The 18,503-nt window shown below is 38.8% G+C and overlaps 1 protein-coding gene across 1 annotated transcript in view; it reads left to right on the top strand.

The window, feature by feature from the left end:
- The window catches only part of EML4 (EMAP like 4), a gene marked incomplete at both ends in the record, with an annotated part of 92,232 nt that overhangs the window by 46,310 nt on the left and 27,419 nt on the right, over window positions 1-18,503 (top strand). The window contains 4 exons of the mRNA XM_080342630.1: window positions 9,124-9,247; window positions 14,504-14,653; window positions 15,967-16,036; window positions 17,429-17,539. Of these exons, the coding sequence (XP_080198756.1) occupies window positions 9,124-9,247; window positions 14,504-14,653; window positions 15,967-16,036; window positions 17,429-17,539 (455 nt within the window). The remainder of the gene's footprint in view (window positions 1-9,123; window positions 9,248-14,503; window positions 14,654-15,966; window positions 16,037-17,428; window positions 17,540-18,503) is intronic.

The following is an 18,503-nucleotide window of genomic DNA, read 5'->3' as shown; positions in this document are numbered from 1 at the left end:
TGGCATGCCAGCCTTTGCCTCTAGAGGCGAGCAGTCTCTAGCAGGGTGTTAATTAAGTTACAGCAGCTCCCCTGAGCTGCTCATTTTACCAGGCTGTGTGTGAAACACCGTGTGTCCCCCTGGCACACACCGCCTGCGCTGATCATTGTATCACTGTGCTTCCTAGGAATTGTGTGAGGGGGCTCTTGGGGACACTGCTGGGGTGCAGACTGTCAAGCTTCAAAGCAAATCTACATAAAAATACTTCAATGTCTTTATACACACACGTTTGGAAACACAGTGAAATTGCAAATTGTTGTATTAGGTGTTTGCATGGTTTAGCAGGGTGGAAGGTGACAATTCTGTGTAGCTTTGAACATCCTAGAATAACTTTTTTTTTTTTGATCCAGCTGTTGAAGAAACTGCTTTGAAACCTGTCACTATAGTACTGTACCACAAAATGTTTAGAAATGTGCTTTCACACATTTTAGTTCTTGTAATCTTTATTTTTCTAGCAGCAGGAGCTACTGCAATATTATCCATGTTGTGACCATCTGCGCACGCTCATGGTTTCTGTTGATAGTATGTATTAGCTGTGAAAGACTTGAGGAGAAAATGAGGATTAATCTTAGATGGTCTTCCATCCTGAAAGGCGTTTGCTTCAGAACGTAGTCCCCTGGAGAGCATGCTGCAGGTATTGCCGGTGAATGTCAGCAAGACCTGGGCAATTCTCTTCTCCAGCAGCAGCAGTGTGGGGTGGGCAGTCACTTGGGTGTCCTCTGTTTAGCACCATCCATGTTACCAGTGTTGGTTGCTTACCTTCTATCTCAGTACCCAGTTTTGCTCCCTCAGTGCCTTTATCACTCATACCTGGGTTGAGTTGCACCTACTCCCTGTTAAGTTTAGGCCTGAGCTTTATCCGTCCAGGTATATGTTGAAGTAGAGGTTGTACACACAGGAACACTTTGTTGATGCCAAGCTGATGAGGCAAGTATGAGACAAACATCCATACATTTGCTGAAGAGACTTTTGAGTTTAGATTTTTTCAGCTTATTTTTGAACGTTCTTCCCTTTTCTTTGCAAACCAGGACAACCTTTTTACAATAAAATCCAGTACTGAGGAGGTATTAAAATTCTGTGAAAATCCAATAAAGCTATGGGTGAAATGAGCAGCTGCTTACTACAGCTTTTAAAGGACACTAGCTACAGTTATTCTTTTCAGTTCTCTACCAGCAGGTGTTTATAATTGCCTATAGAAGCTATCTTGCTTTTCACTTCAGCAGACACATTCTTGAAATATTAATCATAAAGCATTCATATTTTTATAACCAGAAGTTAAAGGCCTGGGTTATTTAAGATAAAAGGATTTTTTTTTTTTCACTGAGGTTCCATGTTTAAGTTTGGGTTTCAGTGACAGCAGTACAGTATATGAATCACTTGTTCACTTATTATAAAGACACTTAAGACATTTTTGGATGGCAATAGAAACCATATGTGAAAGAATTAATGAAAAACATTCACTACATTCCTAAGTTTGTTTCTTTTTAGATTGTGCTTTATTAGTTTCCAGTACTTTTTCTTCTGTTAGTTTAACTGTGCTATAGTTCTAGGTTCACAGAACAGGGCAATCGTGAAGCTCACAGTGGAAAAATTTATCCTGCTGACAGTGTGTCCTGTCCACTGAGAGTGCAACATTCAGTAACTACCTTGGATTAGTTTTTTTGTCACACACAGATTTTCGGTCAGATGCTCATTGAAGGTGCCCATGTACCTGAGAGCAAACAGAGATCCAACCTCTCTCATTATTATTGGGCTGCTTCTTCTCATTCAGGCACAGTGCACATTATTAAAAACTGTCGAAAAAATGAACTGGTATTTGACAGTTTTAATCACTGATTCCTGGTGAAGCCAGGATTTTATCGTTTAAACAGGAAGCACTTAAATACAGTGTTATTGAGCTTGCTTGTGTCCAGTACTCCTCTTTATGAGTCCATTTTTAAATAAAAAGCTGGAGTTTAGTATTAAATTTGTATTATTTCAATGCAGGTGGTAACTGTTGTTAATACCTAGATTCTTAATGTCAGCCAATACATGCAGAACCAAGGTTTTAACTGTGATTTAGTGATGAAGTTACATAAAATTAATAACCAATGCTCTATTAAGAAATCATAAGGCAAGACTGTAAAAATCACTTCAAACCAGTGCAAATCTTTAGTCCCATCTGCTTTTTTTTGACTGGTTTGCATTGCACCCTGTGCTCAGTAGTGACAATGCATGTCTGCTTGGCAGGTTCAGCAAGCATTGCCACATAGCTCAGGGTGAGAGACGGCAGGCCTGCAGCTGCACTTTAATTCCACTGCAACTTGAAATGTAATGGTCTGGGCATGATGGCCTGATTCAGTTGTATTCATCTCTGTGCTGTTAGCACTAGTTTAAATTAGAAACAGGCTTCTAAGCCTTTGTCTCTCAGGTTAGTGGTCCTACAGAGTTCTTGGACATAGGCCTGAAAGCAGAAAGCTTGTGGGAAAGAAGCTATTTGTAGTATTAAAAAGCATAACTTAGCTGGTCAAGCAACTAGAAGGTGAAGACAGATTAATAAATGTACTCTGGATGTGGTACTTTATTGTACATTATTAGAGAGTTCTGCCTGGCCAGGCTATTTGGAGTCTTTTGGGGGTTTTCGTTTGCTGGTAATTCACTTTAAGGGTAAGATTCAGATGCTAAACACAAGTAGAACTGAGCCAAGGGTTTTGATGCATCAGTTCGTGTTTCTCTTCCAAACTAGATGGAGTGAGACCTATTGAAAAATAGTCACTAATAATTCACCAGATAAGTTTATTTTAATGATTCCTTAAGAATGAAACTTATAACTGTGTAGACAAACAGATAATTTTCTTATATATTCACTATTACCTATTCTGTGTAAATGTGTGTGTGTGTATATATATATATATAAAATTGTCCAGTCTTGTTGAATACCTCAGTAATTGAGGATGAGGGCTTCTCACATGCTTCTAGGAAACTGCTGTGTATTGCTTGATGATTTCATTTTTGAGGCATGTTTTTTGGAAACCAGGAAGGTTTGGGTTTTGTTATGTCACTGTCTTCAAATTTCTGAAATATCTAAACAGTAGCTTTCGTGTCTTCTGAATTGCTCTTCTTTGTAGATACTTCTGAGTTAATCTAGAAAGACTTCTTCGATATTTTTTTTTCTCCTCCTTTCAGTTCCTATTACTTTTATTATTTTCCTCTGAAAACCTTCCATATCCCCCTAAGAATATGATTCACAGAAAGCAATAAATTGCTTAAGTGTCATTGCATGAGTTTTTCTGTGCTGACTTCATTGAAGCACTAATTTCAGCCTTTCAGAAGATTTGTGTTGCCATATCTTTGCCCTCTGTTATCACTTGCAGTGTTTTTCATTGGTCTTGCCTTCTAGCTTGCTTTCACTGAATTGCTGCATTTTAAACTTTCTTCCAAGAGTGCATTAATAGGTATTGCTTGAAGTTGAATTTTACTGTTACCTTTTTGCTGCTTTTTCCTTTTCGTCTTTGTTGGGTTGGTTTTGTTTTGGTTTGGTGTTGGTTTTTGTTGTTGTTTTTTGTGTTTTGTTGTTGGTTTTCAGTTTTGTTGTTAGTGTTTTGTTTGGGGGTTTCGATTGTTTTGTTTGTTTTTTGTTGTTGTTGGGGGGTGTTGGGGTTTTGTTTCTTTCTTTTTTTTTCTTATAAGTCCTGATTAAAAGCTCATTTATGTTAATAGGAATCTTCTTTTGATACAAGGAGGCTTTGCAGAAAATGTTCAGCCACTGTCTGTTTGTCTACAGTTTTTATTTGGCACTAGTTCTAGTCCTAGATTCTTCTTGTTGCATGCTTTTACCAACAGTTTTCTTGCATGCATGGTAATTCCGCTGGCTTACAGCGACTGTGAAGAAGATGATACTCCTGTTTCCTTGCAGATCAGGCAGGCTTCTAGGGTTCCTTCTCAGTAGCAGCACCTTGTTTCACAGACACATTTATTCCTCTCTTCTCGAGCAGGCTATAAACTTTCAAAAAACCCACAGTAGATACTCTGGTTGCCAACATCTGCTTGCAGCCTTTTGGGACCTATTTGGCTTAGTGTTTACACTAATGAACTTAACACAGGGAAGTAGGAGCACTAATGAAATTTCACTGATGACATGAAGCTGAGAGACCAAACTGATCCAGTGGAAGCTGAGATTTTAATACAGCAAGACCTAAATGTTTCTGAGGCCTAGAGTAGTGCAAGACAGAATTAAATTACTCAAAGTGCGAGGTCGCACATGCAGGAGCCTCTAGCAACATTTTAGCTATAAGCAGGTTGTCTGCCACAGTTAAATTTTGAGGAAAAGAGCTCTAACGTTTTAGTTAATCATACGAAGACTGAACTCTTTACTTAATATGAAAACACAAAGCCAATCCCAGGATGCATCAGAGATAATTCTAATGGAGATAACACTGCCTTATAGAAAATCTTAATGCATCAGAAGCCTGGTAGGTTCTCTTCTGCAACACTGTGTGCAGTTGTTGCTACCTGCAATCATAAAAGGTGAATTTTGTGGTGGTGGGGAGACAGACTGATACCTTATCACGCAAGAAGATAGTTGAATGAGATTTTTTGTTTTGTTTTGTTTCCAAAATGAAGACTGGGAGGAGGAGGGGCATGATTGCTGGTTTCATGCCTACCTGGTGCACTTTCAGACAGCAGAACAGCCACACAAAAAGTAAACCTGGTCGCGCTTTATTGTTGCCTGGAAGTCTAGAGGTTCCCAACTATTAGGAGAGGGAGGTTTTTGGATGGTACTTTTTGGATGCTCCAAAATCAGCAGAGCATGTTAGTATGTATCCCAGTGACAGCCAAGTCTCTCCTGTGCAAAGTGAGTGCTGCAGTACCCTGATCAAACAGGCCACTGGGGGCCATGTTGTGCACCCATCAGCCTGGGCTAGGCTGGGTACAGCTGTGATGTTCCTCCAGCTCACGGCATGGGTTTGCAGAGCCTCATGGCTGTTTGGTGTTCAAATCCAACTTTAGGTGGGACCTCACCAAGTCGCTGGGCGCTGTCTTCGTGTCACTCTCCCTGAGTGATGTTTTATGTCCCTTTTGCTGGCTGGGACTACAGTGTAGTCACATCAACTGTTTCTGCATCTTTGGGACTGAGTTAATAATATCCTGAGACCTCTGGTGTTCCCACAGAGAGCTGAGGCCTGCATGGAGTTTGCTCAGGTCCAGCACACCCAGGGGCTTCATGTGAGCAAAAACTGGGAGCGCTAGTCTTGTGTCCCCTGGCACCTTGTGCAAAGGGATTGTTGAGGCTCCAGAGGTGAATTATTGTGGAACCAAGAAGAGTCTGGCAAGGGCTGCGAATTTGAGCTCAAAGCTGCACCAAAGCAGCTCCAGCTGTTCCTGGTGAAGAGCTGGCCCCTGAAGCCAGAGCCCTGCATCCATGTGGTGCTGCCTTCTGTAGCAACCCTGGGCCTGAGCTGTTCCTTTTTGTGTGCGTGGATAATCCACAGCACCTGTGTGTGCTGTGTACAGAGATGCAATGGTACTTTTAGGTTGGTTTGATCCAAATTTGAAAGGATTTATAGGATGTCTGCAGTTGCAGACTAATTAACTTAGTGAGCTCCAGGATCCTTTTAGGTATCTCCTTCACCCCCTAGTTCTTCTGTACAGTTAGTAGTGGCATCTGAAAAACTCTTTATATGGGGTAGAGAATTTTTGTACTCACACCTACTGTTTTCAGACTGGTAGATACCAGAATTGTCAAGGACTTCACCCTCCCCCTGCTCTTTTAAATTTCTGACTTTATCTCCCCTATACCCCCTTGCCTACAAATATGTCATGAAATAACCAAGTCTCTCTTCTTCCAAAAGATCAAGTGAGGGGGAAGAAAAGTCTAGACATACTGCTTTATATGTGGAAATAGTGAGAATGCAGGAAACAAACAATCTAGTGCTCAAGCATTCATTTGAGCCAGTTTGCTATGAAAGAGTTAAATCACTGGTTTTCTTAACTTCCATTTACAAGAATTTAGCCTCAGGCAATTAGTTGCTGCTTGAGAATAGTTCTGTTGATATGCTGTCATCCTCTCTAGTATTTCAAAAGATTTTTACATTAATAAAATATCTGCCCTACAGCTTACTCTGATGAAAGGAAGTTTACAGTCTCAGACAAAACTCTTCCAGTGGATTGTCACTTTTTTTTTTTTTTTTTAATCCTTTCTCTTCTGTAGGAGAGTCTTAATCAAGTTATAGCTAGCCTATATCTGCCTAAAAAGTGTGATAAATTTGTCTTCAAAGGTAATCTCTAGTAACATGAAGCTAGCTAATAAAAGCAAAAAATGTTTGTTCTTTAATAGGGAAGTTCAGAGAGCTGATTTGTATCTGAAGGCCCTGCAGATGGTCTTTTCCCTGAGCTCCAGGAGAGCCTCTTCAGGCCAAAGACCTCACTGAATTTCTCATCGACTCTTCATCTCTCTCATCTGCAGGGTCCAACAGGTGCAACTGCCTGTATCCATAGGAATTTCAATTGCAGCTTGTCTCCACTGTTCTAAGCAGTGATGAGAAATTTGATCCTAAATTTGTAGTGTCAAAATAATTCAAGAATCTGACTTGCACTAATGACTGGTCTTTTCTAAATACCCTCAGGCGACACTGTGTTTTAAGTTTTGAGAGTATGAGCACCAGATTTTAAAAGAAAGGTCATTATTCATACATTACTCTTGGTTTTAGCCAGTATTGTTTAATCCCTGTGAAAAACATGCTATAAAAATATTTTAGTGGAAAAAATGTTGCTTGTTTGGAATACTTATCAAAACGTTTGTGTCAAACTAGTGACCACGCTGATCTTGAGCTTTTTCTCAGCAATACATTTAAGCAATGCACACTTGATAAAACAACTATTGTTTCTAATTTAGCTGCTGGGAATTGATTTTCTTCATTCTTTGATATTTGATCTGAGGCAAGTATTCTTGTGTTCTCAGTAGATGTTCAAAGGAGCTGTATTTGTTCTTAGAAGTGGGACAACTGGTTTTCATCTTTTTGACATTTGTTCTTTTGATACTGGACTTAAATGGCTCATCTTTTATTATATTAGTATTCTAAATAAGGAAGGGCCTTTTTGCATGTGTTAGTTTTATATCACGCAATTATTACAATTGCTCTTCGGGAATCACTTTTTTAGCCTGTGGGTTTTTTTGCACTAGCTTTCAGCTGTATTTAGACTGTTGAAGGAAGATTACCTTTTTTTTTTGCCTCCAGTACAGTGTAAACCTACTACCAGGGTCAAAAGCAACACAAAATTCAAGTAAAATTAATTTTCGGTCTCAGAAGGTTGACTCGAGCGCACTAAAAGTGAAAAAGGAATCACACTAATCGCATCTTTAAAGTCTGGGAACTTGGTAAATTTTATAAACTGATATGTTTCATAAAATTAAAAAAAAAAAAAAAGTCAAAACTGTTCAGCATCAAGAAATCAAACTACAGTGTGTTAAGAGGAAAATGAAAAGTTTTTGACAGATTAAGCCACATGTGTTGTAGAATCTCCAAAGTGAGTATCATGCTCATAGGAGAATACTTTTAACTAGCTTATGTTCAGGTAGATGGATTCATTTACCTAGTAAGTTTGAACAATGCTGTAACACATGATGTTAAAACAATGCAAGCTCATGAGTAGTTCTTCCTCTGAGTAGGAGTTACTGAATGTATTATATGATTTGGTCACTATAGATTTTTTTCCTCTGTGTGTCAGTGCTGTCCAAGCCATTGGTATGTGCTAGAATTATCACTGCTGTATTCAAAGCAGGTGCTTTTCAGTGTTTCCAGAACTGGGATGGTATTCCACAAAATTTCACACAATTCTATTAAAATCCTCTGTGATCAGAAATACTTCTTTTAAATAACCTAGCATATTCACCACATTTTTTTCATTAGACTGATGATTGCTGGCCTTAGATCTTGTCTAGCTGTTGAAGAAAGAACTTGAGTGTCAGGAATTCATTTCCAAACTTTGTACAAGAAATCTTAATATTTTTTCTGGATTAAAATAGCTACAGGTTTTTCCTGTCTCCTTCCCTTCTGACTGCAGTTCAGATGGAATATGTTTCTGCAGTCTGTATAGTTAGGGGTATTTCAAATTCAGAGAAGGGCAGAGGCCATGGCTTAAGGTCGGTCTTGCTTGCAACTTTGCTTATTTCTTGATCTTTGCATCTTCTGGAATGTTTCTGTGAGTAAGAAGCTATTTTGGAGTCTGCATTGCTTTTGCTGTCAGTGAAATTATCTGCTTTCTCTTGCATTTTTGTATCTCCAAGTTTGACTTGAGTTGTTAAACTATAATTCTGTGGGAATAAGTCTGTCCTCAACCTCTCCTGTTTAACATCTTTAGCAATGACCTGGAGCAGGCAACAGAGTTCACCCTCAAGTTCGCAGGTGACAGCAGACTGGAGGCCCAGTTGATGTGCTGGGGAGTAGAGCTGCCAACTAGGGGGATCTGGGCAGGTTGGAGAGATGGGCCTGCAGAAACCTCACAAAACTAAGGGAGGACGAATGCCAAGTCCTGTACCTAGGTGAAAGAAGAGCCCCTGGCAGGGACACAGGCTGGGGACAGAGGGGCTTGGAGGAGCAGTTCTGCCCTGGGGCTCTAATCAGACAGCTGGGTGCCAAGAAGCTGTGCCATCTCCATCCTTGGAGGCTTTCAAGACTGGACTAGACAAAACCCTGAGCAACCTAGTCTGACCTCATGGCTGAGCCTGCTTTGAGCCAGAGGTTGGACTTAAAGACCTTCTGAGGTCCCCTTCAACCTGAAATACCTTATCTTGTGATTCTGTGACAACCTATTTATTCAGTTTCAGATTTTAATTTGAAATTTGCCTTCGTTATCTTATTTGCATGTCTGAAATGTTACATGCTCAGGCTGTTCTATCACAAATTCAACTAACACTCTGTGTGTGTGTATTTCAGTGTTCTGTTTAAAAAACAGTAAAATTTGGGCCTTTACTAAGCTCACATTTCAAATATAATGATTATATCACAAGTGTTATTTGCGTCCTTCTGCTTATTACTGGTTTCTTCTATGCTTATTTCTTGTGTAAATTTACTATATGATTAATATGCTTTTTTGTTTCAACAGAGGGAGAATATATCAAGATGTTCATGCGGGGCCGACCAATCACAATGTTCATTCCTTCTGATGTAGAAAACTATGATGATATTAGGACAGAGCTGCCTCCTGAGAAGTTAAAACTGGAGTGGGTGTATCCTTGACATCAGTAACTACTTGCAGTCCCCTTTTTGTCTTGCCTTTTTTTTTTTTTTCCCTTTAGAATCTGGTCTTGTGTCTTCTGTGTTCAGAGAAAAAACAAAGTACTTAAAGGTGGGGAAAAAAAGTTCAATTAAATATAACAACTGAAATGGTTTGTAGCTACTTTATAGTACAGCTGTAAGCTGTGAAATATGTGGGCACAGAAAAGCCGTGCTTTTTCTTTATTTTGCTGTTGAAGCTAATTGTAATTTATTTTTAGTGTGAAAGTATCTCTATAGAGTTAGTGAGTTTGAAAAATACACACTCCCCCATCCCTCATATTAATATAGACTGTGCATTCAGGAACAATTAGTTTTCAATTTTGGTTCATTTTTAGGAGGTTTTAGAGCTATGGAAGATCTTGAATAAGTTCCAGAACTTCTCATTGTCCTTACCTAAGGAATGCGAATTGCCGAAGCAGCCATCCGCAAGGTTCTTTACGCTACTTACGTGTTTCAGCTCCAAAGTGGAAGGGTTCACTTCTTGGAGAACAGTGTACACTAAATACATTTATCACGTGAAAAATGGAATTGGTTCATGTGTGACTGACAGTGATTCTTCAGACTTAGTAGATCAGACGTTAAGTTAATTGGAAGAGACGTGCTTCTGTACTCATTTGGGTCTTCCTGTAAGCCCTCCCATCTCTGCAGATTCTTCCAGTAAGCTGTGATTGTATAAGTTCCTCAGTAAAATAACATGTTTAGGCAGCACTTGAGTTGGTGTAGTAATCTCAAGTTTTATCCTTCTGTTTGGTACTGAAAGCAGGAAGATTTTTAGTAATATTGATGATACACTGTCATATGTCGGGATATGTAGAGACACAGGCTGCCTGTACCTCTCTCAGCATATCTGTTAGTCACTGAGGCATACATGTATTTTAAGCCACCCTTGGTTACTCAGTTTAGGAAAGAAGATTTCTATATTATTTTTCCTGCCATTATTAACTAATAGAAGTTTAAAACACATAATATTGCATGCTTGGTTATGAAGAGCAGTTTTTGTGGAGCTCACATTCTCTGAATTTTCCAGTGAGACTGCGGAAACCGTAAAGGAGGAAAGTTTTGGATTAAAGGTCTGCCTAGAAGGAAAACGGAGCTTTAATTCATTCTTTGCTATTCTGTGATGCCCGGCTTTATTACTGTCACAGCTCTTTGGTGCTTTTGCTGGCACTTCTATAACTCTGGAATGAATTGGGTCAGTCACTGATCTGGCTGAAATGTTATCTTTTTTTGCAGAATTAACTTTCAGCAGGATCAACTCATTTGATTTGCCCCACAAACATGCAAAAGCTAGAACTGGCGTACTGAAGGAAGATCAGATCTACTTTTTCAGCAGCAGTGAGAAGTTTGGACTGATGAAAACTGATCATGAAATCACACCCTCAGTTAAGTAGGTGCAAATCCCAGTGTGGACATACTTATTTAATGTCCAAGGACCTCAAGTTCAGGTTAAACTAATTTCCTGCTGAGGGCTAATTAAAGTGAAATAAATCTAGTTTAAACAGAGTGTCCATATGTTTTTGGAATCTGTTTAAGGAAATGTCATCCTAAATCAGACCAGTATATTTATGAGTGTAGGGTGTCTTTTGGATACAGTGGTGAAGAAAACAATGAGGAAAAGGCAATAAAATTTATGAAGGCTTAATATTGGTCTTTGTGAAGCTGCACAGAATTACTCTTCAATTTTGGAGACAGGAAGATACTGTAGCAAAAGATCTTGTACTTTGTGCACAGGCTTAGCAAGGGGAAGAAATCTGCAAGCCAGCTGTAACTTCCAAATACTGTGGCAAACCAAAGCCTCAACATCTTATTAAAAAGACATGGGGACAGTGATTCACAGAATATTTTAGTGATGTCAGCGTTTGGCAACTGAAATGTCGATTGAGTGTTGAATTGTTCAATCTATAAGTTTCGTTTTGGACACTTAATTCTCCTGCCTGGTGGATGACAGTATATAATTTGTTTTCCTTCAATAATACTGTTTTGGAAGATGATGATCAACTATGAACAGCTTCAAGGCAAGAGTAGAAGGGTTCTTGGAGCGGGTTTTTTTGTGGTTTGGGTTTGGTTTTTTTTGTTGGTCGGGGAGGGGCCCTCCTTTTTAGATGAACTGTGGCCTGCAGGTATATTCAATTACTGATAGCCAGCACTGTGAATTCAACAGAACCCACATAGCCTTTGTCTGCCCTGCAGATTACTGTCAACTGAAGAAATACTTAAGCTGCTTGGCAAGATAAAGTAGCTCATGGGGAAGTCTGAGCTCTTGACTGTGTCTGCTTCCTGAGTGATTTCTTGTAAATTTAATAATTTTATTTGGCTGTCCTTGCTTTGTAGTGCAATCTTTCCTACTGCACTTCAGAACTGCTGAAAGCATATCTGGCATTTCTGGTAATGGAGAAATAGACTTATTTAGTAGCTATGGAGGTCACTGTCAGTGCTGCTGTTGACAGGCAGTGGTTTTATAAACTCTTTCTCCCAATGTATAGTAGCTCAGTTTCTGGGGGGTATTTCTGACTTCATTTTATACGATTATTTTTAGCACTGATGCTCTTCTTTCTAAGAATAATTGAAGCCAGTGATAAATATACTATTGAATTCTGGTGTACGGTGAATCATTTTTCATGAGGGCCATGGCTATTCTTAGCCAATTAAAAACAATGAAAGCTGTTAAACGTATCAAATGTGGTAACAAACCAATCCTTGTAATTGGTGAGAAATATTCACAGTATGAAGACAGCTATCTCTGAGTTTACTTGGCTGAAACATCGGTCTCATTGAACGATTAATGCTTAATTTGCTCTAAATATCAATGTTAAAGTTGTCACCCCTTTTTCTGTAAAGAGAGGCAGTTAATTATTGTATTAACATATCTGCTACTTTGTTGTGAGTGTGTGAAGAAGGAAGGAACTGCAGAGCAACAACCCCTCTCCTTTTCTCTCAAGACAATCTAGGATGTAGAATGAGGAAAGCAAAACATTTCTCCCATAAAACAGGTTGTTCCTTTACCTGCTTCTGAAAACTACTCTCCTAGAAAATGCAGATGATCTTTGGCACTTTATTACGTAGGTGGGGTAAAGAAAAGGAATGGACTGCGAAAATGTAGCCATTTTTTTGAAGCCTTGTGAATGCCAGAGCTCAATGGTGGATGCAAGAGTACTCAGCCTTAGCTTTGGATGGTGGACTTCTAACCTGGAGAGGTGTGTTTGAGTAGATCATTAATACTTCCCTATCATGAATGTTCAGAGATGTCAATCTTAATAAATGCTTATCAATACACTCACTGTCACAAACAGCAAATTAACAAGAGCTGCCTTTCTCCCCTTAGAAGGTATTTAAAATAGCGTTCTTCATGCTTCAGGACAGAAAATATATTTTTGAAAGTTCAATGGTTTGGTTGTTTTGGGTTTTGTTGTTTGGTTTTTGTTTGGTTGTTGTTGGTTTGTTTTGTTTTTTTTTTTTAATAAAAGACCATTCTGGAGGGTTTTCTTCTTGTTCCACCAGTGTTTAAAGTAAGAAAGAGGAAAATTTAGTCAGAAAGTAAATAGTGATGGGGGAGAAATAGAGGTGTCCTTTTTTATTCCTGCCCTCACCACTGTGTTGTATCAGCATTTCTCTCAATATCATTTGCTAAACAAGCCAGTGAATTATCTCTGCTTCAGAGGAGCCATTGTGTTCTTCTGGAATAAACGGAAAGCAGCATGATAGAAATATTTTGTTTTCTGTACTTGTAAGGGTTCTAATTGACAGCTGAATGCAGTGTCCCTCTTTGAACGATTAGTTACAGCACATGTTTAATTTTGCAAGTGTTCCTGTGGCAGCAGTCCCATGGCTTGATGAGGCTGCAAAAGAGGAAAGCTGGTGTGGTGGGGGATTTTGGAGGTTGAGGGGTGTCATTAGAAGAGGTGTGTTGGTACTTTTGGTAGAAAGGTTGCCCTTTTCCAAGAACAGACGCCAGTCCATCAGCTTAGATGTCAGTTTAGATGCTCCCAGACTTGGACTACTGTACCTGCTTTCACGTATGACAAAGCGCCAGCTTCATCCGTCCAGCTTTTCTCCATGTGGGTCTTTGACTTCCTTTTATTTACTTGAATAACCAGGCTGGAATCCTTTAACTAAAGTTGCTTAATGTATTTCCCATATTTTCTGTGCTGTTGCAGGTGTATTAGTTGGCACTGAAGTGGGGAGCTCTCTGAAATGCAGGACATAACAGGAAAATTATATTTTTTGAGGCTACAGAGCTACTGGTAAAGTCTGAGTTATGATTTTAATGGTACATAGTGACCCTGGGAACTGCACTACGGGCAAACAGCCACATTAATAGTCTAGATGAAGAAAATTGCACCTGTTTCAAAGGAGTACCGAGTTGTAATAAGGGTTGATCAGTGCTAACCAAGGCTGGATCGTGGTGTGTAAAACTTCTGAATGTCATTAAGAGTGATGCAGGTTTCATACAAAAATCATCCCTTTTATATATTTCGGGTAGATTTGGAAAGAATATTTTTCACTGTGTCATTTGCTTTTGAGTTTTGTTTGTTTTAAAAATACTCTGAAACAGTCTAAAGAAATATTTCCTGAACTTGGCAGCTGCTGTGCAGAAGCTTGCTGTTTTTTGAAGGGCATGAGGAATTTTCACACGCTTGTTTTAAAAGGCCAAATGGAAGTAATACTCTGGTGCCTGGGGTGCAGATACACAGCTCTGTTGCTGTAAAAAATGTGAAACCAGTACAGTGAGTCCTGCTGTTACCTAATGAAACTTCACACAGAGGCTTTTATAAAATGACAACACTGTATTTGTTTTACTTCAGTATAACTTATATATTTTATTTTTAACATCAATGAGCATCACTTTCTAAGGGATATCATTTCCTGATGTACAGCTGCATGAGCTTTGGGATGGGTGCTTTTTGTTTGGTTAGTTTTGGGATTTGGTAGGTTTTGGCGTTGGTTTGTTATTTGTGGGTTTGTTGGTTTTGTTTTTGAACTGTGTTCCTGAAATTGTGCTGTAGTTTCAGAGGAAAAACATAAAGGGCGTTTGCTGACATAAGAGCTCCCCAGGAATCCTTTAAGAAAAAAAAGGTGGTGGTGTTTTTTTTTGTTATTCTTGTTGGTTGTTTGTTTTCTTGGTTTTGTTTTTGTTTTTTTTTTTTCTTGTTTTTCTTTTCTGGTATACAGTGATTATGAAATTCTTGACTTGAAAAATATATGTATAGATATGGGTATCGTGGAAGAGACTGTCGAGCCAATGTTTACCTCCTTCCTACTGGAGAAATTGTATATTTCATAGCATCAGTGGTGGTACTATTTAACTATGAGGAAAGAACTCAGCGACACTACTTGGGTCATACGGACTGCGTTAAATGGTTAGTATATAGCGTTTGCATGTAAGTATAAGTGTAATGATGCAGAAATGTGGGATTTTAATTCTTTCCCACTGTATGTATGAGCTCATTAATGTCATCATAATTGTAGTTATTTTCTGTTTCATCAGTCCCAGTAGATTTCACTGTAGTAAACACTGCGCAAATGAATGAACAGTGCTGGAGCTTAGGGTTTCTGGCTTAAAAGTAAAACAGTGGGATATATGGAGAATCTAAGAGTGCAGGATTAGAGAAAGGATCCTTGCATAAATTATTCTAAATATACGTCCCAGAAATTAAAAATTGTCGTTAGCCTAATTCAAAATTAGTGACTTACAGGCAGTATGGCAAAGGGGTAATCTTAAAAGAGGATTAGAAAACCAACTGGAAAACTGAGCAATAATTTTCTCATTTTCTTAATAGATGCCACATCCAAGTATTTAGACTGTCTGGGAACTCAAAAAGATGTTTGCAAAAGAAAACGAGCAGGGAAATTGAAGCTATCATCATTGTGGGTGCAAAAGCAGTTGTTGACTTTTTTAGAGTAGTGAACATAATGTAACGGAGAACCTAAACTACCTCCTGTACTGGAATTGCAAATGTTTTTCATGTCCCTCGCTGACCTATTCAGGATCATCCTGCTCCCCTTTCCCTGTTTCAATGGCTTTGTTCACCTTTGTAATTTTGCAGAGAAAGCAAATAAGAAGGTTGGTCAAAAAATCATTATGACTAAGAGGATTTTAAGAGGATTTGTACTCTGAAATTACACTTTTTATTCACATCAGCTCCAAAGCAAAAGATGATAAGGAAAAGCATATTTTTACTTGCACTAGTAGTGCAAGTACAATCACATCAGCAACTCATTTCAAGTGACAGTAATCCCTGACTCCTGGGTACACAAGCCCTCAACAACTTTTCAGCTATTTTTTTTTTTTCCCAGGTTCATACTATTTGTAGATTTAAGCATAAAATATGCTGTAGTGTTTATAAGTATGGCACATGACCATGTGTAGGAAGTTCATCATCAGACAATGTGTGGTTTTTTACAGTGGACTCCAGATGCAGTGCAAACTTTAGATTCGTGAGAGCACAAGTGGAGGTGGCTCTTCTGGCACTGCTGGTTGTGCAAGAGTGCAACTGGCCCATCAGTGAAGTGTGCAATGAAATATTCTGATGAAAAACATTGAAGCTGTCTTATTAAAAGTGGGATTTAGGATCATAAGTGTGGGCTTCTGTTAAGAAAAATAAATTTACCAAAAACCCTAGTTTTGAAGACCTGTGACAGCAAAAGCAAGTTATATTTCTGTCTGTCTTAGTCTTGCAGTTCATCCAGACAAAATTAGAATTGCAACAGGACAGTTAGCTGGAGTGGATAAAGATGGAAGGGTAAGTAATAGAGCTGTTGAGCAGTAGAATCTTGTTATGAAAATCAGGAAAAAGTTTTGTTGGGGTATTTTGGGGTTTGTTTGTTTGTTTTCTAATCTCATCGTCATCTTCTGTTTGCAGTTTACTTTATGCACTGCATTTACGGAGATATTTTGCTCTGTCAAAGCTAACAGTCTATATCTCTAGTAAAAGACAGTAAAAACTAAGCACTCATTAAAAAAAGCAGAAGCTCATAAAATCCTTTATCTGTGACACAAGAAACTAAATTTTAATTCTGCAAGCAGGTGTCAAGCTTGTGATTGATTTATAAGGCCACATAATTTCTGTCACATTTTTTCAATAAGTCTCCTCCTAGAGAACAAGTCTCTGGTTCTGTGGGTCACTGTGCTCTTAACCACCTCTGAGAGTCCATGGAAGATGTGTCAAGCTTTCCTACAAACCTCCTCATTTGAGATCATTTAAAGTGTGTTTAAATGCTCTTGTCTCTGGCTGTTGGTGAACTCTGTCAGAATTTGAATAATTGAATTATCTTCATAAAGTTAGAGGAAAAAAAGCGGGGGGGGGGGAGGTGGTGGAAAGAGATACTATGAGGTGTAAAAGGACATTAAATGTAACCCTTATTCAGATGTTCAACTGAATTTCTTAGATTTTGTAAGAAATTCATATGGGATTTTTTGCATAGATTCTGTAATGATTTCCACTGAACATTTGTTGAATATCTTGTTAGGGCTGGTTGTTTTGTTTTTCCATCAATGGGATGGTTTGTTTTTACTGTCTGTAATGAATACTTTCCTTAAACCAGCTTAATTTCCACTTCATTTGTGATTGTTTCACGTTTATGAACCTAAGCTGGGTTTGGGATGCTACTTGTGTGAGCTATAATCATGGAGATTTTCATTGAGTGTTTGGTGATGTTTAAGGTGCTTGGAGCACCACAGGTTTTTGGTTTTGTTTTGTTGCGTGGGGTTGTTTGTGTGTTTTTTCCTACGTTACATATATATATATATAAACAAAAAAAAATTATTATTTTCAGTTGTTGCATAAGATTGCTAGATCTGGGGTCTGAAATGCAAAATGACTCCTCCATTATGTGTTCTATGCCTTATACTGGGCGAAGACTTATTTTCACAGCTACGAAATGCCACCATACTTAATTTCTTGCCACAGTGGCAACCACTGACATGTTTGTAGCACAGATGCAGGGAGCAAGGATGTCTTGACTCTCACCTTCTGAGCTTCAAGAGACTACCCAGCAGCATCATTAGCACAGGTCATCCTGCATTTCAGCCTGCAGTTTGTAATTCAGGTAGCATCTGTTGAACAAAACTTGACACCTGCCTATGATGCTGTCGCTGTTGATGACGCTGTTTGTCCCGTTGCTTTTTCACACAGCCCCTGCAGCCCCATGTCAGAGTGTGGGACTCAGTGAGCCTAGTGACCCTGCAGGTTATCGGCCTCGGGACTTTTGAACGTGGAGTGGGATGTTTGGATTTTTCGAAAGCGGTAAGATGGGTAGGATTACTTGGTGTGTTAAATAATTTATCTGGTCCCATGTAAATGGGAAGAAAATCTCTGGAGGTTTTTGTACGTGGTTGACTAGCTGATCTGTTTTGGTATTTAAAGTGTGTCAGTAAAGTTTATGTATACTTTATAAAACCAGCTGACAGTGAGTGAGCTAGCTGAAAAAAACAGGAAATTGCATGTGTAGAACTGAGGTAACAAACTAGCACAGTGAATAAACAGTAGTCAAGAAAAGCCTTAACTAGAAATTGAGGTCTGTGATGGCTTTAGTATTGTTTGTGAGGGTTGTTTTTTTGTTTGGTTGTTAAAAACAAGTTAGCGAGGTTTGCGAAAACAAGTTTTAGTGAGTTCTGATAGAAGGGGTAACTTTTCTGCTTGCATAGGTGGAGTAGGTTTTTATCTACTAACAGGAAATTTAAAACAAACAAACAAAACAAACAAAAAAACCCAAACAATTCAGAGGACAGCTGAGATGGGAAGGGAGGTCAGGAGATCAGTTCATCCACTGTCCTTCTCTCAGGAGGCTCAGCCAGAGCAGGCGGCTCAGGGCTGTGTCAAACTGGGTTTGGGCTGGCTCCAAGGGTGGAGACTCAACAGTGTCACTGGGCAAACTGTTGAAAAGAATGCTTTCTTGCTGAAATTTCACTTAACAGTGTAATGCTGCTAGTTTAGTTACATCTAGGTTTTGTATTTCAGTAAATAAAAGATTTTTGTTTGTTTGTTTCCAAATGGAGGTAGCATAAACAAAATAGAATAATGTGATAAGAGTATTGTTATTCCCGTCACTCTAACAAACAATACAACTTTGAAACTCAGATACGTTGTTGGTTTGTTTGTTTGTTTTCAAGGTGGATAAATAACATTCCATCATTTTAAAAATAAACAAATAAGCCACTAAGGCAGGGATGTCAAACTCCTGTTCACCAGGGGCCACATCAGCCTCGTG

The sequence above is a fragment of the Nesoenas mayeri genome (genome assembly GCF_963082525.1).
Source record: "Nesoenas mayeri genome assembly, chromosome: 3".
Lineage (NCBI taxonomy): Eukaryota > Metazoa > Chordata > Aves > Columbiformes > Columbidae > Nesoenas > Nesoenas mayeri.
Note: the sequence above shows the minus strand (reverse complement) of the source record. Positions and strands in the feature narration are given on the sequence as shown.